This window comes from Lepidochelys olivacea (genome assembly GCF_965140295.1).
Source record: "Lepidochelys olivacea isolate rLepOli2 genome assembly, chromosome: 2".
NCBI classification, from domain to species: domain Eukaryota; kingdom Metazoa; phylum Chordata; order Testudines; family Cheloniidae; genus Lepidochelys; species Lepidochelys olivacea.
Window position 1 is genome coordinate 249994692 of NC_140412.1, and position 25385 is coordinate 250020076.

Sequence of the window (25385 nt, forward strand, 5' to 3'; positions counted from 1 at the left end):
ACACTCGGCTGATGCGGCAACTTATGGTATCGGATGCCATCAAATGGTTGAGGGACATCTGCATAGAACACATCACCGGACATCAACAATACCAGGAGGGATGAGCTGGAGTGCTGATGAGAAGCGCAGTAAGGAAAGTAACTGAAAGAGTTCCCTGCTGGATTGTATTTCCTAAATGGACAACCTACCCTAATTCTCAATTACTGAGGGACAATCTTCGCTCATTGATATATTTTGCTTTCCACAACTTCTTTGTACAACTTCTAATGAGTGATGTACCTGAATACTTGGATGCCAATATCTAAACTGTATTCTTAAATTTATTCACCTAAATTTGGGTTATTGCTGATTATGTACTCTATGTATCATATGACTTTTAAAAACAAACTCTGTCTTTGTGGATAATCTAAGCACTATACCCAGATGTACAGACACTCTTTTCTCAACCTATGTATTACATATTTTTTTTTACATTAGCTTTAATAAAATTTTTTTAATTTTTTCATTCAGAGCCAATGCTAGGCAAAAGCAGACTAAGCAATTGCTTAGTGCCCCGAGCAACTCAAGGGTCCTCCTATTAATTATTAGTATGTGTTGTGTGTGCAGAGCGGGTCCCCAAAATATTCCTGCTTAGGGCCCCAATGGGCTAGAACTGGCACTGGTTTCATTAATCCATGTCATGCATCTTTTGCTCACTCTCTCAGTATGAAGTCTCTGTTAATGATATTCCCTGTTATTTTTGAACTGACATGTTTTTGATTTGAGATTAACTTGCTCTACTTTTTAGCTAGTTGTGGACTCACCTCTACAGGTTCAGAGGTGTGGAAAAGTTTGCCTCCCTCCAGTTGGAAGTGGTTGGATCCCCTGAAAGCCCCAGCAGCAGGAAAGGGAGTGCAACCAGTAAATGCTCGAGTACAAGAGAAGTTGAAAGGGGGGCAAATTTTACCCTCCCCACTGTACCTGCCCAGAAATCTACCAGAACGAAGTGCAGGGGGGACTCCATGAGAGTCCCAGCAAAAGGAAAGTGGGTGGCATACCCAGATAACTCCTCCTTCAGGAAGTGAGGTGGGTGGAATTATTGAACGTCCCAGAGATGAGGCAATGAGGTGTGTGTGGTTAAGACGGGTGGAATAGTTGCTGAGTGATGGGTGCATGGGTTTGCGAGGGACAGTAAGTGCCTGTGGTGTTTAAATAGCAGAGAGTGAGTGAAGGTTATGGGCAGGGAGTGATGAGAGCCTCGAGGAGTGGGAACAGAAGAGAAGAAGGGGAAATATTTTAGAAAAGAGAATGAGGAAGAAATTTGACATTGGGAAGAAGATGGAGAGAGAAGAAAGCACAAAGAAAAAAAGGGAGGAAAGGAAGATTATTAACTGAGTTAATGCCAAAATTAAACCAATGAAAACAAACAATAGTAGATTTTTATATGCAACTGATAGGATTTGAGCAGTTTACAGATTTCAGCCACAACTCCTCTTAATTTACATGCATGCTGGTACTATACTGGTAATGTGCCCAAAAACAAATCTGGTGAGCTAAGAAGAACTATACTTGACTTTTGTGCCCTATTCAAAGCAAATTGTCCCAGTCACTTTGCCCCCCAGTAGAGCTGTAGACTTGGTTTGTGTGTGTGTACGTGTATGTATGGAAGGAAGGGGGGGGGGGAAATCACATGAGCTGGAGTGACCAGTGAGTTCCTTCTTCAGCTGACCAGGCAGAGCTGTGTGTCACCACACCACTTAGTGGAGGGGGTTGCAGATTCTCACGTGGGCCAGCCCACCTCTTTAAGTCATTAATTTCCAAAGAACTTAACTCCCAATTGTTCACAAAATAAGTTATCGTATTTTCAGAAGAGTTTAGCATGTTGGGTGCTGAATACTGTGAAAAATCTGGATAATTTTTAGGCATCTAAATGGGAGTGGAGTTCTTCAAAAAATCTGGCCATTGATCCTTATCCTCTAATTCTTCCTTTAGGGAAACTGAAATGTACTTTATGTCCAGAGCTATTCACCGCAGCTGGTAAAGATAAAATACTCAAATCTTGCCCTGAGGAACCTCTAGTGAGCCAAAGAAGCACATCAGACATGCCTACTTTTTGTCTTCTGGGGCCCTCGCACGGTTGTTTCCATCACCAGCAATGTTTGGAGGGAAAAGATCTCCTGGGTTTTCTGTTGCAGGGCGCTGCTGGGCGCCAGCTGGATGTCAATGCGGTAGAAGCAGGTGGAACAACCTGTGTTCTCAAGAATATTAAATGACTGTTTGTACCAGCATAGTTCTTAAAAACACACACCCACACCCACACACCCCCACACACACCCACCCCCACACACACCCACACACCCCCACCCACACCCACACCCCCATACCCACACCCCCCCACACCCCCACACACCCACCCCCACCCCCCCCCACACACACACACCCCAAACTTGTGATGAGGTGAATGCATTACAGTCTGTAAAAGGTTAACAGGTCCTGGCTGGTTACGTGGCCACTGCAGGGGGAGTTTAAAAGGAAGGGGAAGCTGGCTGTAAGTGTAAGACTGCGTTCTCTTTTTTCCTGGCTGGCTGACATAGGGAAAGTCTCTGGGGAAAATATTGTATTTCAATTTATTTGCTATTGTGTTGAGGAGAATAAAACCATCGTTGAGGAAAGGGCTTTAAAAAGACTAATACTTGAAGCTTCATCCCCCTTCCTTGGGTGGTGAAACCACCCACAAGCTTGAAGAACTCATAAAGGAGATACAATTAATGCAATATTATCATAGGCTGGTAAGTGGGGAAAATATGCATAATGTTCTCTTTGTGGTCTGTGCTGCTGTTGTGTCGCTTTTGTTGTTTATCAACATTTTTGATAGCATAGATGTCGTCTTAGGCTCTGTGCTGCTCATTTTCCCCATAGATGAGGTTGAAGTGACGTAGAGTCATTGATGAGTGACATAGCATAGTGGCCTACAATCTGGTTCTGTACTTCATAGGTTCCAAGGCCAGAGGGACCATGGTGATCATCTAATCCGACCTCCTGTATAACACAATCATAGAACTTCCCCCAAAATAATTCCTAGAGCAGATCTTTTAGAAAAACATCCCGATGTTGATTTAAAAATTGTCAGTGATGGAGAATCCATCACAACCCTGGGGAAATTGTTCCAGTGGTTAACTATCCTCACTGTTAAAGATGTATGCCTTATTTCCAGTCTGAATTTGCCTAGCTTCAACTTTCAGCCAATGGATCACATTATACTTTTTCTATGCTAGACTGAAGAGCCCACTATCAAATCTGTATTCCCATATAGGTACTTACAGGGTGATCAAGTCACCACTTAGCCTTCTCTTTGTAAAACTAAGTAGATTGAGCACCTTGAGTCTACCACATGTTTTCTAATCCTTTAATTATTCTGATGGCTCTTCTCTGAACCCTCTCCAATTTATCAACATCGTTCTTGAATTGTGGGCCCCAGAACTGAAAACAGAATACCAGCAGTGGTCTCACCAGTGCCAAATACGGAGGTAAAATAATATCTCTTCTCCTTCTTGAGATTCCCCTGTTTATGCATCTAAGGACTGTATTAGCCCTTTTGTCCACAGCATCACACCGGGATCTCATGTTCGGCTGATTATGCACCACAATCCCCAAATCTTTTTCAGAGTCACTGCTTCCCAGGACAGAGCCCTCATCTTGTAAGCATGGCCTACATTCTTTGTTCCTAGATGTATACACTTAGCCACATTAAAACGCATATTGTTTGCTTGTGTGAACAAAGATCCAGATTGCTCTGTATCAGTAACTTGGCCTAGTCATTATTTACCATTCCCCCAATTTTGTGTCATCTGCGAACTTAAAATCATAAAATCATCATCAGTGATGATTTTATGTTTTCTTCCAGGTCTTTGATAAAAATGTTAGAGTAGTGGTGAGAACTGACCACTGCAGGATCCCACCAGAGAAACATCCACTCAGTGATGATTCCCCATTTACTGTTACATTTGGAGACCTATCAGTTAGTTTTAATTTATTTAATGTGTGGCATATTAATTTTATATCATTCTTGCATTTTAATAAAAGTGTCTAAACCTTTCCTTTCTTGTCTTTGTTTTTAAGAGAGGAGATTTATAATAAACCCAGTAGAATTAAATTTTGGGACACTCTGCCTCACTTTGTGACCTGGCCTGGTTAGAATGGATAATTTTTGTCAGAACCCACGAAGAGGAATGTGTTACTCATAAAGAGATTAAAATTCACAGTCTCTGCACTCAGGAGCTGAAGAGCTTGAAAAGCCATTTCCAATACTACTTGGTTGATTGTATCCATGGAATGACCTTGACATAATGGGGAACAAAAATATATGGGGATAAACTAGAGGAAGAGAGAGGCTGGAACCAGTGCAGTGACAGGCTCTATGGATTCTGCCCTTTAGCTAGTTGAGAAGTGAGGGTTTTCCCTGAGCAGAGGGTGTAATCTGTATGTTCTTCTTGTAGAGAGTGCCAGAGAACCCAGCTGGGAGAGGAGAAGGGGCTTATGCTTGGCTCAGCTGTAGTGAATTCCTTTATCAGAAGGGTTTATAAAAATGATGAACGGTTCAAATCCACAGAACAAGTGATTTTTGAGAGAGGACCACCGAACCCATCAAGGGGGAAGAATCTGGCTGTTTCTTTTCACTCGCTGAATTCTGGGTACAAGAAGTCCTTGTGCCTGCATGATTTGGCCTGGCCCTCTGAACTTCATAATGTGGGTTATACTTACTTTAATCAGCTTTGATTACTTGATTACTTTGATTACTTGTGCACATAAACTCTTTTGGCACTCACTATTGTAACTCACTGAGAAGTTAATTCTTTTTATGTTGTTAATACACAAAGTCTTTATATTGTGTTAATTCACATTGCGGTACACACAGCATACCTATCACAAAACCTTAAAATAAAGGACTGAAAAATTAACAATGATAACAACGCACAATCAACCCGTGGAACTCTTTTTCAGAAGCTGTTGTGACTATAAGGATTCAAAAAAGAGTTAGATAAGTTCATGGAGGCTAGGTCCATCAGTGGCTATTAGCCAGGATGGGCAGGGATAGTGTCCCTAGCCTCTGTTTGCCAGAAGCTGGGAATGGGAATGGGCGACAGGAGACTGATTACTTTTACATTGGTGAGGCCTCATCTGCAGTACTGTGTCCAGTTTTGGGCCCCACACTACAAGAAGGATGTGGATAAATTGGAGAGAGTCCAGCGAAGGGCAACAAAAATGATTAGGGGTCTGGAACACATGACTTATGAGGAGAGGCTGAGGGAGCTGGGATTGTTTAGCCATGGTTCACCATTCCCAGCCAATGGGAGCTGCAGCAAGTGGCGTGGGCTGCAGGGATGTGCTGGCCACCGCTTCTCAGGGAAGAGTATAAAAATATTGCTCGGGCATGTAGGAATGAAATTAGGAGGGCCAAATCGCACCTGGAGCTGCAGCTAGCGAGAGATGTTAAGAGTTAAGAGTAACAAGAAGGGTTTCTTCAGGTATGTTGGCAACAAGAAGAAAGCCAAGGAAAGTGTGGGCCCCTTAATGAATGAGGGAGGCAACCTAGTGACGGAGGATGTGGAAAAAGCTAATGTACTCAATGCATTTTTTTGCCTCTGTCTTCACGAACAAGGTCAGCTCCCAGACTGCTGTGCTGGGCATCACAACATGGGGAATAGATGGCCAGTCCTCTGTGGAGAAAGAGGTGGTTAGGGACTATTTAGAAAAACTGGACGTGCACAAGTCCATGGGGCCGGATGAGTTGCATCCGAGAGTGCTAAAGGAATTGGTGGCTGTAATTGCAGAGCCATTGGCCATTATCTTTGAAAACTCTTGGCGAACGGGGGAAGTCCCGGATGACTGAAAAAAGGGTAATGTAGTGCCAATCTTTAAAAAAGGGAAGAAGGAGGATCCTGGGAACTACAGGCCAGTAAGCCTCACTTCAGTCCCCGGAAAAATCATGGAGCAGGTCCTCAAAGAATCAATCCTGAAGCACTTACATGAGAGGAAAGTGATCAGGAACAGTCAGCATGGATTCACCAAGGGAAGGTCATGCCTGACTAATCTAATCGCCTTCTATGATGAGATTACTGGTTCTGTGGATGAAGGGAAAGCAGTGGATGTATTGTATCTTGACTTTAGCAAAGCTTTTGACACGGTCTCCCACAGTATTCTTGTCAGCAAGTTAAGGAAATATGGGCTGGATGAATGCACTATAAGGTGGGTAGAAAGTTGGCTAGATTGTCGGGCTCAACGGGTAGTGATCAATGGCTCCATGTCTAGTTGGCAGCCGGTGTCAAGTGGAGTGCCCCAGGGGTCGGTCCTGGCGCCGGTTTTGTTCAATATCTTCATAAATGATCTGGAGGATGGTGTGGATTGCACTCTCAGCAAATTTGCGGATGATACTAAACTGGGAGGAGTGGTAGATACGCTGGAGGGCAGGGATAGGATACAGAGGGACCTAGACAAATTGGAGGATTGGGCCAAAAGAAATCTGATGAGGTTCAATAAGGATAAGTGCAGGGTCCTGCACTTAGGACGGAAGAACCCACTGCACAACTACAGACTAGGGACCGAATGGCTAGGCAGCAGTTCTGCGGAAAAGGACCTAGGGGTGACAGTGGACGAGAAGCTGGATATGAGCCAGCAGTGTGCCCTTGTTGCCAAGAAGGCCAATGGCATTTTGGGATGTATAAGTAGGGGCATAGCGAGCAGATCGAGGGACGTGATCGTCCCCCTCTATTCGACATTAGTGAGGCCTCATCTGGAGTACTGTGTCCAGTTTTGGGCTCCACACTACAAGAAGGATGTGGATAAATTGGAGAGAGTCCAGCGAAGGGCAACAAAAATGATTAGGGGTCTGGAACACATGACTTATGAGGAGAGGCTGAGGGAACTGGGATTGTTTAGTCTGAGGAAGAGAAGAATGAGGGGGGATTTGATAGCTGCTTTCAACTACCTGTGAGGTAGTTCCAGAGAGGATGGTTCTAGACTATTCTCAGTGGTGGAAGAAGACAGGACAAGGAGTAATGGTCTCAAGTTGCAGTGGGGGAGGTTTAGGTTGGATATTAGGAAAAACTTTTTCACTAGGAGGGTGGTGAAACACTGGAATGCGTTGCCTAGGGAGGTGGTGGAATCTCCTTCCTTAGAAGTTTTTCAGGTCAGGCTTGACAAAGCCCTGGCTGGGATGATTTAATTGGGTATGGGTCCTGCTTTTGAGCAGGGGGTTGGACTAGATGACCTCCTGAGGTCCCTTCCAACCCTGATATTCTATGATTCTATGATTCTCGCAGCTTCCATTGGCCGGGAACGGCGAACTGCGGCCGCTGGGAGCTGCGGACAGCCGTGCCCACGGATGGTCAGTGTAAACAAACTGTCTCATGGCCCCCCAGTGGATTACCCTGATGGGCTGCATGTGGCCCGCGGGCCACAGGTTGCCCACCACTGGCCTCGACCAACATGGACTTTTTCAAAGGTCCTTTTCTTCATTATGCTTTTCAACCAGTTCAGGAGTGGGCCTCCTTAGACAGCTGGATAGTTTCATGGTGATCCTGGTTTTAAAGTGCTTCTGTATAAACAAAATGTTTAACAGTGTTTTATTTCATTAGGGCTTGGGGTAACTGCATCAACTTTTCATGTGTTTGGCTGGAAGTTAGGTGGGAGGGGAATTGTTTTGCTGGAAAATTAAGTGTATTTTTGATCCTGTAATGCAGGAACTGAATGAAGTGTCTGCTGGATATAATGCCTCTTCACTCTTCGAGAGTGACTTATTACCATCGTTAGTATTAGTAGGTAGATGATATTTAAAATGAATGTGCTTCTTAATGTTACAGCAAATAACAACAAAAATAAATTAGCAGTTAAATTAGCATATTGACTGGCTGGGTGATGTATGTCTAGCATTTAACGCTGGTAATGAATAATTTGAAATATCACATATCTCAAGGAGGCTTGAAGGTTTTGTAGACTTTTTACAGTAATCAAGGTTGGGTATGGTTTGCCCTACACTGGGTTTATGAATTTTCACTTCAAGGAATTGGCTTTCAGGGTTAATTGAATCAGATGCCTCATTCTAATCAACATCTAATAGTCAACTGTTATTAAAAGAGAATGTAAAGCAGTATATAATCAGTTTTCCTGTGCTCTTTAAGGAAAATAGATTGATAATGCAAAACAGATCAAGCAAAATTACAGAGTGCATTTGAGTCATATATTCATACTGATGGGGCTTTGGTGTTTCCATTTTTCATACTTAACATGCTCATTTTATTGATCATAATTTAGGCCTTCTCTGGGCCTTTCCACTTTTTAAAAACTACTAATATGTTAGAACCTGACTCAGTGCCTCACTGTACAATCACCATTCTGTTATGAATGGATCCACTTGCTGGGTCCCACCATGCTTTCAAGTCAACAGGGTAGAGTCTAGTCGCTGTTTGTAGCTCTGGGTCTATGGGCCATGTTCCCATGACTCAGATCTCGTCTGTCACCCTTCTTTGGAATGTGGAGTGCTGATGCCCTAGGCCCAGAAATCAACATCTGAGAATTCCTGAACCCCCTGCCCCTCCCAGTCACTTACGTAGTTCCAGAGCTCCACCTAAACTGTGGGCACTCCAGGCTTTTAGTTTAACCCCTTCAGGGATAATGTGACAAGAAGGCAAGGACCCCTTCGCAAAGGAATTCGTTAACCAGAGAAAATTTACTCTTAGAGTACTCAAGCCCTGAGATTCACCCTCCCCTAGTCTCATCTCAACCCTTCTGTGAGTCCCAGAATCATCATTGTTTCAGGCTGGGCAGAAACCCCTCCTACCCCTTCTCTCCTGGAAGTCCCTCTTATGTGCACTGATGGTTGGCTCCCAGCACAGAGCAGGACCTTGCCATTAAGTAGGCCCCTCCCCACTCATCCTCAGCCCGTGTAGAAAATCAGTTATTCCACAGGGGCTGGTAGTTGAGAGACAGTTGATGGCTCTCGACTGATGAGGAGTGAAACATGTTTCCTGGGTAGAGCATCAGACTAGAATTCATCACAACAGGTTTGCCTTGGGAAAGTTAAGACATTTTCAGCACATAATACAAAATGGAGTTCATAATTTGAAACAACCATCTACTGCTCTGTCATATTGTGCATGCAGACTCCATCCATGTATGTGTGTAAAGTGCTGTATGCATTTTCATTCCATTTCCACAGCCTACAGCGGATACCTAATTTAGGAACATAGATGAGCAGCTGTGTGTGTGTGAGAGAGATCATTGTATGAGCTTTCCCTCACCAGTGCTTTATATCCTTCCAAACCCTTTCCGTTTCAAGGAAGAGACTCAGGATTTCACCTGCACTAAGGCTTTTACTCACTCTAGTTTAGAGCTGCTGACTCCAGGAATCTCCCTATGGTCAAAGAATTGTTGTAGTGATATTTGCACTTCCTCTGCATCTGGGGAGGCAGGCCGAGTTGGGAATAGAGGGAATTTGCTTCAATGATTAGACCATGTGCTGAGAGTTAAATGCCCTGACTTGGTGTTGACTCACTGTGTGGCACTGGGCAAGTCAGTTTAATCTCCGGGACTCCATATGCCCATCTGTGCATCTGAGGCAATACCTGCCTCTCAGATATGTTGTGAAGTGTAATGTTTGTCAAGAGATTTGAGATCTGTGTGGAAGGCATGACCTGAGTTCAGAGTAGAGTATTTTTTGAGTGCATCCCATCCCAATTCTTTATCGAGTTGTCAGGTTTGATTGTCAGGAGATGGAATAATTAGTGTACTGAAGGTCTGGACTAAGATAGACTGGGGCCCTAGGCACAGCATGATGCCTCTACCGTGAGACTCTCCACCTGCACTGTGGCCCCCATTTGGAGTGAGCATGGCATGGGCAGCATCGTGGAGAGCCCTTTTCTCCTTCTGGGAGCAGCATCAGGGGCCCTTTCTAAAGGGAAGCAACAGGGATAGTAGCAGGACTTCCGCCACTGAGAGTAGTGAAGTCAACAGCAGGGGAAGGTAGGGGACAGTACTTACCCCAGTCATCAGTATCTATGTGCATGAGTGGGTGGGCTGGGACTGCTTTGCAACCAGATACAGAGTCCTCTGTTTGGGTGTTGATGGCAGGGGCCCTCAGAACAGTGAGTCTGGGAGTTAACACCCCATGGAAATAAGAAAATCTCTCAGAGCGATTTTTCCAGGCTGTCTGCAAACTGAGGCAATGAGGCAGGCATTGCTGCATTGGCACACTCATCCTCATTGTCAAGGTTTTCTCTGCACCGTAATCTTATTTTTATGTTTTTAAATGACAGCTGGTAGTCTGATATAATCACATGACTCAAGGAGCTGGGGCCCTAGGCATGATCTTATGGTGTCAATGCCTAAATCCAGCCCTGCTGCATTCCACCTGGTCCCTTAACTGCTGAAAGCAATACTTGCCTGATTACCAGCTTCAGCTTACCTCAAACAGAGTATATTGAGAGGACTTCTGAGTTCCATGTTATACTATCCACTAGGCCACTGTGCTGGTCTCAGCATACTCTAATTTGTGATGGCACCTAAACAGATAAGCAGAATATGAGGCTCTTCATATTATTGTCAGGAACAAGGAAGATACAATCATTTGTAGAGTAGGGAGGGGGAGAAGTGGGCCCAATGCTGTTCTGGAAGTGTACATTTAGTGAGAGTAGCTTTCTGACAAGCCTGTTTCCATGTTCTTGATTTTCTGTACTGCCCCATTTAGAAACCTAAGGTCAACCAAATGTCTGAATCTCACTGAGGATTTAATAGCCTAAGAAGTCTGTACTCTACCAATTATCCACAGTTTGAAAACTGTACTGATTTTAACTTTCCGTTGTGTTTTTAGGCTGCCTATTTGAGGATGACCTTTGCGAACCTTTTGAGATCTGCATAAATGGTAAGTCTGAGTGATGTGTTTTGTTGACCTATCTGTCCTCTATATAATTACATATAATAGTCAACTTAAGCAAAATCTAAGTTATGAGTAAAGTATTTTATATCAGACTGCTGATAAGTAGTTGTTAGGTTGAGTTAAACGGCATTTTTATTCCTCTTGGCTTTAGACAACATCATGACTAACAAAATTTTCTGGAAATAATTAGAAATAAAGTTAAATACACTGAAATAAAAATATCTTTACTTTTAAAACTGACAGTCTCGCTTGAAAGCAGCAGTTCTGTCAGTCAGAGTTTTACCTTTTTAGACTATAATGTTAAGTAATCATCCCTTTTGTTTTTTCAAGACAAGTTCCTTTATTATCTCATAGGAAAAAGGAGGGCTTGAAAGGAATCTTTCTCCCTCTGCTTGGGATACTACCATTTTTTTCTGAATATACTGCTTCCTTGTCCTTTTGCTTGAGCTAACCCTACAGCTGCATTCAGCAGCTTCTTTCTCCTCTTCCTCCTACCTTCTCTGCAGTGAGACAAGAAAACAGACACAACACTGTTAGTGGGTGGCTGCAGATCAAAGTCCACTAGAGTGGGAACAGCAACCACTTTGGTCTCATTCCAGGGTTGTTAATGTGCTGTATGAAATCACTGCTGTTCTGAGGAACCAGTATCTTTACAGGGATGCCTCTAATTATTGTTATGACTGCAAAATGGTACAATACATAGATTCATAAATATAGCTTAATTACAAAGTACAATGCATAGGATTTTTGTCCTCATGAACGAGTGGCACAAAATACAGTGAGAGGACTCGTGTTTGTTTAAGCATTCAGTCAGTACTGTTATCTTTCTAATATAGCACATTTTGTAGTTTCTGATACAGAAACAGATTTAAGCATGTGTCTAATTTAAAGCATGAGTACTCCCATTTAAGTCAATGGGGACTTCTCATGTGCCTGAAATTAAGGTATGTGCTTAAGTACTTTCCTGAATCAGGTCCTTTAAACAAATAGGGTGGGGGTGTGTGAGTGAGTGAGTGAGAGAGAGAGAGAGATGAAAAAATAAGATAAAATAAATACATAGAAAGTAAAGATGCGTAAGTTCCCCAACTTCCCCTCAAAGTTAATTCTATAGTAAACTTCCTAGTTTACCTGGTCTTTTGTGGCTATTAAAATAATCTGCAAAAGAACACCTCATGTGGTCAGATTTGTGTGTCTGATCCAGAGTGTAGCTCCACAGTTTTGTACAGTGTTGGATTTTCAAGCATATCATATACTTTTTATCCAATGACTAGATGGAGATTTTCAAATGAGTATTACCCTTAACTGGGCCATGAGACTCTACGCTGTTATATCCAGCAAAGAGAGTCCACCACACTCAAGAGATTCATGCAAAAAGGGACACAGTTTTAACGGCATCCATCTCATTATTTTTTAAAAATTGCAATAAAATTGCAAATGTGTATGTATTTATAATGTCTTATTACCTTTCTATGCCCAATTTAGTGAATTACTGTGAGATTTTGAAAAGCATTAATTTTAGCCGCATTAAAGTCAGTGGGAGTTTCACTTTTGTTTTCAGTGGGAGTTTTGCCTTTGTTTTCAGTGGGAGCAGAGTTAAGCCAACTGTGCTCTTTTGAAAATATTATTCTTATTTTTCCCTAAGCAAAGTTGATAAAAGTAGGTCAATGATGATTAAGCACCTCAGTCACTGGCATTCACCAGTGACTGATTTTAATTTTAAAAACGTGCAGGGACATCATCAGTTTGTTTACAACTACTACAATGTATGTCATGTTTTTGCCCTAATCTGGGTGAATATTCTCTAAATTATAAATGCATCTATATGACAAATAAAAAGGCACCATTGCTGACAAATTCATAAAACAATCTTAGTAGCAATATTTTTGAGGGACCTACACAAATGTTTTCATCTCATGTGCCCTTGTCTGCTTCCAATTAATAAACAGTATTCACAGAATTATGCTCATGTCATCAATAATGCTCATTGGGAAGTAAATAAAGTAAATTGGAATCAAAGCACAAAAAAGGCAAAGAAAGTCAAACTTATTTTTAAATCATAAGGAAAATCATCAAAGTTTGTAAAAGAGCAGGATCAAAATCATTAAGGAAATTAATGTTATTTTCAAGGCTCTGAAGAAGATGGATATTGAAAGATTCAAGTAAAACAGGAATTGGGGAAATGAAAAATAAAATATACTAGGCAATGCCTCTTTTTGTATTTAACAGAAAACGTGAGGACTCCTTACTTTTGAGCATCACCCTCTCCCCCAAGCTATTTTTTGTATAACTGTGTCTTTGAAATTCTCCAGATATTCCTGACGTCTGTAAATTGTGCAGTGCAAAGGTACCCAGACCCCTGAGAGCTGTGGGATTTAAATTTTTCAAAAGAAAATAACTTGGTTAGTTTTCCAGCACAAGTGGATTTTTTTTTTTCTAAAAATTAAATACCTGCAACTTTGGGATAAACATTCCCCTGGATTAAAGGAAAGGAGAATTAAAACTATTTTTGTATTGTTAAAAATAATAATTGGATCATAAGTTCTAGTGTAAGGAGCTGAGAGAAGAAAGGTTCATTCATCACATCATATACATCTGTTAGGCCATATATCACCATTCAGTGCAGGAACTGCTGTACATTTGTCTGTGCAGCAATCAGTGTTATATCATGTATAGGGCCCTAACAAATTAATGGCCATGAAAAATACGTCATGAACCATGAGATCTGGTCTCCCCCCATGAAATCTGGGGGAGATCAGTGTTATACTATACAGATTTCACGGGGGAGACCAGTGTTTCTCAAATTGGGGGTCATAGAATCATAGAAGATTAGGGTTGGAAGAGACCTCAGGAGGTATCTAGTCCAACCCCGTGCTAAAAGCAAGACCAACACCAACTAAATCATCCCAGCCAAGGCTTTGTCAAACCGGGCCTTAAAAACCTCTAAGGATGGTTATTCCACCACCTCCCTAGGTATCCCATTCCAGTGCTTCATCACCCTCTTAGTGAATTAGTATTCCTAATATCCAACCTAGATCCCCCCCCCCACTGCAACTTGAGACCATTGCTTCTTGTTCTGTCATCTGCCACCACTGAGAACAGCCAAGCTCCATCCTCTTTGGAACCCCCCTTCAGGTACTTGAAGGTTGCTATCAAATCCCTCCTCACTCTTCTGCAGACTAAATAAGCCCAGTTCCCCCAGCCTCCTAATCATTTTCATTGCCCTCCGCTTTGGGTCCTGACCCAAAAGGGAGTTGCAGGGGGTGTCACAGGGTTATTGTAGGGGGGTTGCGGTATTGCCACCCTTACTTCTGTGCTGACTTCAGAGCTGGGCGGCCAGACGGTGGTGGTGCTGACCAAGGGCCCAGCTCTGCAGGCAGCAGTACAAAATTAAGGGTGGCAATATCATACCATGTCATCCTTTCTTCTGCGCTGCTGCTCGCGAGCAGCAGCGCAGAAGTAAGGGTACTAGTACACCAACCCCCGCATACGATAACCCTGCAACCCCCACCACTCCTTTTTGGGTCAGGACCCCTACAATTACAATACCGTGAAATTTCAGATTCAAATAACTGAACTCATGAAATTTACGGTTTTTAAAATCCTATGACCGTGAAATTGACCAAAATGGACCGTGAATTTGGTAGGGCCCTAATAATTTATAAAGGCCTTTTTTGGCCTCAGTGATGAGTTCTCATTTGCATTTGCTTAGTTACTCCTGCAACACTCAAGCAATATTAATTTTCTTCCATAAATCTTTTTTCAGTTTTCCTGAACGGCACTTACTCAACAAGTGGTTAAAAAGGAGCGTATTGTTTTATGTTTGCCTTAGTGATATGAGGATTAGCCAAGGAAGACGACTTTGACTGTGCTTTCTGGATTTTTCATTGAGAGAGGCAGGCTTTGGGGTGAAAATATTTAGATGCCATTTGATTTTACATCCTGCAAGTCAGTTCAATGACTGTTTCTTTATCTGTAGAATGGGGAATAGGATACTTACCATGTTTGTAAAGGGCTTTGAGATCTAGGGATAAAAATTATTTGTAAGAGCTAGGTGATATTATTATTTCTAGACCTTAATAGAAAAGTGAAGAACATTACTTGGAATTCTATAAAGCTGAAGAATGGATGCTCCCATATAAGCATCTGAGTTGTTATATGAAGAAAGAAGCAGATGGATAAACATTTTAAGACTAACAGAAGTTGGAGTAAGCACAGTAAATGAATAGCAAGGCAAATAAGATCAGGAATTGGGGGTAGGGGAGAGTAGGGCATGTGTGTGCATGTGAGACATAGAGTGAATGAGGCTTCAGGAAGGAGTTTTCAGAACTCTGAAAGCAAATTGCATATACATCTGTTCAGAACGTTTCCTGTAGCTGTATATTTAAAGTTCTTCTAATCTCAGTTTTTTGACTGAATATTTGGAAAATGTCATGTTCTATTTTGCATTGTATACGATAAGTAAAGCAGTTTATGCAAAACATCAGCTTTCTGCTGCTGTGCAGCTATCCAATTACAAGATGTAAAGCAATATTATAGATGCTGATCGAAAACAGCAACCAAGCATATCCTGTCCTTTCTTATAAAATAACACTGTGTGCTGTATACTGGTGTTGAGGTAAACAGCATAGGGTGTAGACAAGGCTGTTAGTTTGAAAATAGCTACCCCCAGCTTTCTATGTTACTCTCTAATATTTGAGTTGCTCATACAGAGCACTGGCATTATTTTGTTTAGGTAATCTCAAGATCATTTGCTTCAGCCTCAGTATCTTCCTGCTGCTTTCATATCCTTCCTTAGATGCCACCTCTTCACTTCCCATCAAGGGAGCATTTATAAAGCTAGGAGAGTTTTATTAATGGCAGATGCAGTTGTTGCAAATCTCCTTGCAGCATGAAACATAACAGGGATTGTGCAGATAAGATCTGATTGCAGAAAATAGCTCTGTGAGGTGAACCAAAAAAGTTAATTAACTATAGTGGCTGGCACACTGTATCATTAAGTCAAGCCTCATTGACAGCAACTAAACCTCTCACAGGAAGACATGGTCTAATGTCTGAAATAGTGTTTTTAGATTCTGTGTCCCTGAAAGCCTGTATAAACAGTTAAGCACAGCTGAATCAACGTGGCTTTATATATGCAAGCTGCACTTGTTAGAGGGGACTTCGATTAGTACAATATATTGAAGTCTTCCAAGCATGACAATTTACAATCGTGAGCCTTTCCAAGTTTGAATGTCTCCAAATAGTTTAGAATATTAATGTCTTTTTTTCCTAAGCTGCAGTGCTTCCATGAACATTTTGGGATGTTAGTGATTGTGTGTGTTGATGACAAGCCATCAGGTTTGCATGTGTTGATGACAAAGCCATAAATGGTGAACATGTGCAACAGATGATAAGGGAGTAGAGTAAGGATCCCTGAAGCGGTTTCTTGCACTTAATGTGTTATGCTTTGAGGTTTCCAAATAGTCACCTAATAGGATGGAATTGTGCAGCATTGTTTAGCTAACATGTCTACAGCTATATCTGTATTGACAAGGCATTTCTTTTAGCAAAGGTACAGAGTTTTTGTAGAATGACTGTATAAATTTGTGTATGAGCTTCTCAAAGCTTCTCAGTAATCGTCAGTGTTTGTTAAATCCAAATTCAAGCTTCTGTTGAAATACTTCAAATAGCACTGGCACATGCCTTGATCGTATAATATAACATTTTTCATCCAAGTATGTCAGAGCGCTTTCCCAGTATAAATGAAGTCTAACACCAGCTCAGGAAGTACTGGAGATCTCAAAAGTAAATTTGATGTTGAGATTTTCAACCTGACTTTCAGGAAAAAAGTACACATAGGTTTAGAATTAGTATCCAAACTAAGCCATTTACATCTGGAAGTTCTCCCGTAACCACTTGTAAAACACAGAGATCGAGGGGGTGGGGGGATCTTACCTGAGATCAAGTAATTTTTAATATTCTTTGAGTAAACAGGGGAGACTTGTCAAAATACAACATTAAATTCAAGAAAGGGGCACCCTTGTGTGTCTACTGTTATCTCTGAAAATTAATTTTGGTCACATTGTATCCTAAAAGCTAAAGAATAATTAGCTGTTACATAGTGCTTGAGATTTTCAAAGGATTTTATGTGCACCTTTACCTTACAAGGGATTGTGAGGATTAGTTAAGTATTTTCAATTGGGGAAGTAAACACAGAAAGATTAACTTTGGCACAGATTTTCAAAACTGGTCTCCGAATATTGGATGCCTCATATTAGACCTAGATGTCTCGTTGGAGAGTCATTGTATGAGTTCTTCTTCAGCTGTTCCAAAGCACCTTCTGCTCTATTTACAGTGCCTTCTGCTCTCTTTTATTGAGTTGTACAGTTCTGTCACTCTTACTGGTCAGAGTGTATGTGAAGACCTTCAGGGAACAGATAACATGGTTTTATCTGATTTATCCTCAGTATGCTATGCAGAACTGTATTTGGCTTTGTCTTCTCTGCTAAAATGTTTGGGTTTTTTAACCTTAGAGTAACTAGTGTGCATGAGCTATCCCCATTTAAAAACACAGTGAAGACACAGCATTTTAGTTTTACTATGGGATAAATAAGGTGAGGTCAGCACTATACCCACAGCTCGGGTTGACCTCAGACAGATTACCTCACTGTAAAACTTGGGTGGCTTGTCTTCCCTGTGTTTTTTACCTGGAGCTCACTCACACACATTAGTTACCCTAGGTATAAATAACACTCCATTTTTAGCAGTGAAGGTACAGTCTGTGTCTCTTCCAAACAGGAAGTTTGTATCTTGGTGCTGTTTCAGTGACTGATTGAAACTGACTAGATACAAGTGTGATGTTGCACTCCACATGTTTTATGGAAATAGGCTTATGAGTGTGAATATTGTTAGGGGGCTTATTCCTTCACCCACTTACTTCCCTGGTCCTCCTTGCATGAACAGAGAGCAACAATACTCGAAGTCCAAAGGTGCAAACAATTCGATGTTTATTGGGGTGAACTTCCAGCAAGCATGATTCCAGTTTCCTTCCTTAGTGTCCCCCTTCCCAGCTCTGACACCACAGAGCCTTACACCTGTGTCCTTGTTCCCATTCCTGCCCTTAGTGAAACATGATTCCAATTTCCATACCCCATTCCCTGTTCCCATTTCCCCCTTTAGCCAAACATGATTCCAATTTCTTTACCCCCATTCCCTGTTCCCTTTTCCCCCTTTTGCCAAACATGATTCCAATTTCCCCACCCCCATTCCCTATTCCCATTTCCCCTCCCCACACCCACCCATTCATTTCCTGATGGACTGCAGACTATATAGTAAACCTTGAGTTCTGCTTAGCTAATACGTTAACCAATCATTTTCCTGAAATTTAACTAACCAATCCTAACATATTGTAACATGATTATGTAACCAATTATATCCCATCACCTGAATTAGTTTACACCCAGCAAAATTAATTATACAGCAGACAGAAACAGTCACAGAACCAGACAGAGATTATACAGACAAACAATAGCAAAGTGGGAACTATAATGACAAAACAATGCAGAAGTGAGGATTTCACATCCCAGCTATTGATAAGTGAGTTCTTGCCAGACAGGATGCTATCAAACTAAGTTTCCTTTTACATCTTCTAGGCACTTCCCTTTCTCTGGAGGTGACAGGCATTATCAGGACAGGAGTGTATTCCTAACAGCCCAATAGCACCTTCTTTCAATGTGACTAGTTTGGAATGTGAGGATGTGACCGGTCGCTTCCCAGCTTATGGCTGCCTCTGTTGCTTAGCCAAAGGCCTTAGCCTAAGAACAGGGCCTCAGGCTGTCACAGTGAGAGAAGGCCCTTACACTGGCAGACAGTGATTTTGATTCTTTCTTTTATACCTCTATAACTAGCTAAGTGATAAGAATACACCTAAATTCTTAGAGTGTAGGCCTTTACAGACAGGCCTCAATATCTATATCCTAACAAATATGATGTAACTGGAATATGCTTTATGAGAAAAGTCTCTTGTAAGGGATCATAAGAGAGGTTATAACCTACTGAATATATTCTTCCTATTTGTATGCATATATTATTCTTGTATCTGAAGCTAGATATATGAAGTATAACTCTGAGGTCCTATTGTAATTATGCAAAGTGTGGGCCATTAATGGTGGTTTAGAATCTTGATGGTTCCTATTGACTAGGACTTTTGGTTGTAAATGGTTTATTTACCTGCACGCCTTCCTGTGTGTGTGTGGGCCAACCCAGGAAGAATAGAGACCAGGGGTCTTACAGTGACATGTGACCATGTCCTATGATGCTGGAATCCATCTTAATCCTTGTACTTTTCCATTGATAAGGCGGGGGTGGGGACAAGCACAGACAAAAGATTCCTGCCTTGTGCCAAAGCTATAAAAGGGGGTGGAGCAGGACAAAGAGGGCTGCCAGTCATGAGAAAATCCCTGCTTACCACCTAAGATGTCTGTTGGATCTAACAAAGACTGTACTAGGGAAAAGGATTGGGCCCAGACTAGGACAGACTAGAAGCTTATTGGAACATCTCTGATGGCGAGATATTACCTGTAATCAGTTTCTGAATGTATTAGGCTTAGACTTGTGTGTTTTGCTTTATTTTGCTTGCTTACTTACTTTGTTCTGACTGTTATTACTTGAAACCACTTAAATCCTACTTTTTATACTTAAGAAAATCATTTTTGTTTATTAATAAACCCAGAGTAAGTGATTAATACCTGGAGGAGCAAACAGCTGGGCATAAGCTTTATACAGGGTATAACAGATTTATTTGGGATTTGGATCACATTGGGAACCTGGTGTCTGGGTGCTGGAGACAGGTAACCTGCTGAGCTGTTTTCAGTTAAGTCTGCAGCTTTGGCGGCATGGACAAGACCCTGGGGTCTGTGTTGCAGCAGGCTTGCATTTCTGGCTGAACAAGACAGGGTTCTGGATGTCCCAAACTGGCAGGGAAAATGGGCTCAGAGGTAATTTCAGCACATCAGGTGACAGTCCCAAGGGGGTCTCTGTGACCGAACCCATCACAGCAAGATAGTGATGTTACTAGTGGGGTATAAATTCAAGAATTCAGGCATCATCTTTGATTGAAAGCTGAAAGAGGAAACCCAGTATTAATGGCACTTCTAAAATATTTGAAAGTTATAATCTTTAAAGAGCGGCCCTATTTATGATAGTATACCCTTTGTGACATCTAACATGTGAGATACTTTATTTGGAGGTTTCAGAGTAGAAGCCACGTTAGTCTGTATCCGCAAAAAGAAAAGGAGGACTTGTGGCACCTTAGAGACTAACCAATTTATTTGAGCATAAGCTTTTGTGAGCTACAGCTCATGCTCAGATAAATTGGTTAGTCTCTAAGGTGCCACAAGTCCTCCTTTTCTTTTTACTTTATTTGGAGTTACTCTTGAGAATCACTCCTAGCTGTAGCTCCTGCAGAACACAATAGCATGATGTCTATTGGTGGACCTTCGTTTGTGCTCCAGGAGCTGCACTGCCTGCCCACTATGCAGAAGCAAGGGAGATTAAAGTAGTATGTAAAGATGTAAATAACACAGATTTAATCTCCCTTAGGTTTCCTCTGTATCCCTGTGTCTTGTCCTGGTGATTAATCTTGACATGTTTGGAACCACTGCTGAACATTCCACAGTGTTATTTCAAGTGGACAGGAGGCAGAGCCTTCTCTGTCAAGGGCACATTCAAAAAGTACAATTGTCATATAATTCAAGAAGCTTTTGTGTCCCTGTGAGTTTTGTTTTTTACACGGGAGGATATTGTCTGTCTTTGGTAAATTATGGCCTGGGTTGGCATAGCGTTTTGGTGAGTGGAATGGTGCATTATTTATTGTGTGTTTTGGTGTGTGTTTAAAGGATTCTCGGTTTTGATTCAGTACTGGCTTTATATTAGGCCTTAAGGTTTTTAAAATATTTTTGTTAGTTGCCCAGTGGTTTTTCAACATAGGGCATCACAGAATAAAAATAAGTAGTTATTTAATACCTCTTTCACTCCGCTCCCATAATTCCTGGTCAGAACTTGCCAGCCATATTATGTATTGAGGGATTGTGATGTGGACAAGAGCCCAAGACAGAGGCTTGCAATTTCAGTCTCATTTTAGATTAGGACAGAATGTATAATGTTTTAAAGTGCACTATTCTGCTAGAACCACTACTGCCTAAGCACTAGATGCTTTTGGATGGTTATGAGACTTTCACTTTCAGAAATATACAATGTCATTTTGATACTAGAGGATAACGTGATTCTCTTGTACTTGCTGCTTTCTAAAATCCATGAAAACTAGGTAACTTATAATTTAGAAAAAGCCCTGTAAGGTATGAAAGATGTATAATTTAAAATATTTTGGAAATATTAGGTTTGTTAATGGTTTTAATGTAAGGGCTTATCACACACAGGTACGCTAATTACTTCTGTGTGGGATGTAAAAATTCACTCAACAGGTTACTCAGCAGCCTTTGCCAAGTTTGATATACAGAGCTGTTTTCTATTTTATTGTTGTTTTATTACACTTAAAAACAAACGAACAAAAATAAACCTTAATGTGACATCTGGGAGGCTGTGAAAAAGTACTGGCAGTTTGGAAAGGAGATTAGGGAGTCTCAATAAAATTTGTGCTTGATGAATCATGAAACACAAGAGTCTGAAAAGGACAATGTGGTCTAAAGAGACAGAACAGAACACCAAAGAATAATGTTCTGGCATTGGTGTGGAAAGACAGAGGGAACACTGCTTTGTAGTGTTTCTGAAACAGCAAAGACGTACATAGAACCTTCATGTCACCTCCCTCTCCATCTGACTTTGACATCAGGAAATGTAGCTTACCTCTTGAATAAGAATAAGGTGTTCGGTTTCTGGAACCTTGGGTAAATTGGATAGTGAGCAGCTTCCATCTTTACAGATCTGTTTGCACACTTGTAATCCAAGGACCTGGATAAACATAGTTGGGAACAGGGCATTTTAAGAAATATTACACAAGCAAAATAGATGCCAAATTGGTGGTTTTGTAGTGTGGACAAACGATGACTGGACTAGTACCGTATATCCTCTCCAGATTTGAGTAAGATTTGAACTCATGTTTCTGTAATTAAAAGGATCGCCCTTGATTTAGCACTAACTGTTACGCTGTGGAGAAGCCCATAGAATAATAGAATATTAGGGTTGGAAGAGACCTCAGGGGGTCATCTAGTCCAATCCCCTGCTCAAAGCAGGACCAACACCAACTAAATCATCCCAGCCAGGGCGTTGTCAAGCTGGGCCTTAAAAACTCTAAGGATGGAGAGTCCACCACCTCCCTAGGTAACCCATTCTAGTGCTTCACCACCTTCCTAGTGAAATAATGTTTCCTAATATCCAACCTACACTTCCCTCACTGGAACTTGAGACCGTTGCTCCTTGTTCTGTCATCTGCCACCATTGAGAACAACCTAGCTCCATTCTCTTTGGAACCCCCCTTTAGGTAGTTAAAGGTTGCTATCAAATTCCCCCTCACTCTTTTCTTCTGCAGACTAAATAAGCCCAGTTCCCTCAGCCTCTCCTCATAAATCATGTACCCCAACCCCCATGCTGGACTTCCTGAGCTGCCTTGTGCAGTATGTGTCTGTCCTCCTTGCCCCTCTCCTAAGTAAACATCAATCTAGGTATAAATATCATGCAAGAGTGACAGTAATTAATCAAATTAGTCAAATATTTGATTAAATAACAAGCTATCTAGGATAACAGAAAACACTGATAAAAATGGACAAAAAAGCTTCCAAAAAGGAACTGGACTAGAAACCTCAAAATACATAGATACTTTCCTGACTAGTATAATTACACGCTATTTCTTTTTCCTAGCACATACCATTTTGTGTTAATTTTTGAAAATTGTACTAATCTATTTATATGATTAATAGAAATGCAGGATAAATTATTTGACTACTTGTGTATTTAAAACTTACCTCCTTTTCCTACAGATACCATTTTATGGGGCGGTTATTAATTAATGCAAATATTGATCATCTGAATTCTCTCTGGGTGCAAAGTCTGTATCATCTTCTTCTTTGGCCATCTCTCGATGTGAGGATGATGTCTGCCAAGGGGGTTCATTGGTGGGTTTTTAAGTGGCTGAGGGGCCCAATTCATGCCCTGCAGATTTTCCCACAGAAGTGACAAGTGTAATCTTGGAGGAGACATGGTTGTTCGCTGGACTGTTGTGCCCTTTCTTTCCTCCTTTGTCACTTCTGTCTCATGAGCACGTCTGTTCTCCTCAAAGTGAGCTGTGGCTTCGTGTATGGTGTGGCATCACTGTGTTCTGTTCCTCACCGAATCCTCCTGTTAGGGGGCTTATTCCTTCACCCACTTACTTCCCTGGTCCTTCTTGCATGAACAGAGAGCAACAATACCCGAAGTCCAAAGGTGCAAACAATTCGATGTTTATTGGGGTGAACTTCCAGCAAGAATGATTCCAGTTTCCTTCCTTAGTGTCCCCCTTCCCAGCTCTGACACCACAGAGCCTTACACCTGTGTCCTTGTTCCCATTCCTGCCCTTAGCCAAACACGATTCCAATTTTCTTACCCCCATTCCCTGTTCCCATTTCCCCCTTTAGCAAAACATGATTCCAATTTCCCCACCCCCATTCCCTATTCCCATTTCCCCTCCCCACACCCACCCACTCATTTCCTGATGGACTGCAGACTATATAGTAAACCTTGAGTTCTGCTTAGTTCTTACCTTAACCAATCATTTTCCTGAAATTTAACTAACCAATCCTAACATTTTGTAACATGATTATGTAACCAATTATATCCCACCACCTGAATTAGTTTACACCCAGCAAAATTAATTATACAGCAGACAGAAACAATCACAGAACCAGACAGAGATTATACAAATAATAGCAAAGTGGGAACTATAATGACAAAACAATACAGAAGTGAGGATTTCACATCCCAGTTATTGATAAGTGAGTTCTTGCCAGACAGGTTTCGGAGTAACAGCTGTGTTAGTCTGTATTCGCAAAAAGAAAAGGAGTACTTGTGGCACCTTAGAGACTAACCAATTTATTTGAGCATAAGCTTTTGTGAGCTACAGCTCACTTCATCGGATGCATACGATGAAGTGAGCTGTAGCTCACGAAAGCTTATGCTCAAATAAATTGGTTAGTCTCTAAAGTGCCACAAGTATTCCTTGCCAGACAGGATGCTATCAAACTAAGTTTCCTTTTACATCTTCTAGGCACTTCCCTTTCTCTGGAGGTGACAGGCATTATCAGGACAGGAGTGTATTCCTAACAGCCCAATAGCACCTTCTTTCAATGTGACTAGTTTGGAATGTGAGGATGTTACTGGTCGCTTCCCAGCTTATGGCTGCCTCTGTTGCTTAGCCAAAGGCCTTAGCCTAAGAACAGGGCCTCAGACTGTCACAGTGAGAGAAGGACCTTACACTTGGCAGACAGTGATTTTGATTCTTTCTTTTATACCTCTATAACTAGCTAAGTGATAAGAATACACCTAAATTCTTAGAGTATAGGTCTTTACAGACAGGCCTCAATATCTATATCCTAACACCTCCCAGTTGATACCTCCCTTTTTAAGGTGTACTTTCAGTATGTCTTTGAAGCACTTCCACTGCCCTCATGAGCCCTTCTTTCTTGACTTAACTGAGAGAAGAGTACTTGCTTTGGGAGGCAAGTTTCAGGCATACGTACACAGTGGCCAGCCCAGTGGAGTTGGTATTTCATGACCTGCACTTCTATACTGCTGATGTTGGCTGCAGAGAGAACACTGATTTTAGTGCGATGGTTTTCCCAGCTGATCCTGAGAATCCTCCTGAGGCAGTGCTGTTGGAACCACTCCAGAAGCTTGAGATGTCATCTGTAGGTTACCCAGGTCTCACACCCATAGAGAAGGATGGGGATGACAACTGCCTTGTAAACCAAGATCTTGGTGCCTGTTTGCAGATCCCTATCATTGAAGACTCATTTGAGTAGTCTTCCAAAGGATGTGCTGGCACATCGGATCCTGTATTCAATTTCTGTGTCAATGCTGGCTGGCTCTACCAGCCCTCACCTGCACGAACTACACTTTGTACTCCACAAATCATCATCAGAGGAGAACCCCTGGCAAATGTGGACCATTTTCAGTACCCTGGCAGCCACCTCTCCCAAACAACCAGCATTGACACAGAAATACAGGATCCGCTGTGCCAGCACATCCTTTGAAAGACTACTCAAACAAATCTTCAATGATAGGGAAAATCTGTATAGTTGTGTTAATACTGCACTCTTAAAGACTCTGATTTAGACATTACTTCAGATGGGTCCTTAAATTCCAAGATCCCATCTGTTCTGCAGATGCCATGCCTCTTTTTTGAAAGAATAGGGGTTTTTCTAGCAAACTTCTGCCCAAAACATCCCCTTCTCCAATTGTTGTTCAGGGTGTTTTGCATTGGTTGGCTAGTGTCATCCCATCATATTGC

General features: G+C 41.7%; 1 protein-coding gene across 2 annotated transcripts in view; it reads left to right on the forward strand.

The window, feature by feature from the left end:
• PTPRN2 (protein tyrosine phosphatase receptor type N2) overlaps positions 1-25385 on the forward strand; it is a 1058681-nt gene that overhangs the window by 121524 nt on the left and 911772 nt on the right. For both annotated transcript variants that reach the window (XM_084620378.1, XM_084620379.1), the window contains exon 2: positions 10844-10894. In XM_084620378.1, the coding sequence (XP_084476504.1) occupies positions 10844-10894 (51 nt within the window). The remainder of the gene's footprint in view (positions 1-10843; positions 10895-25385) is intronic.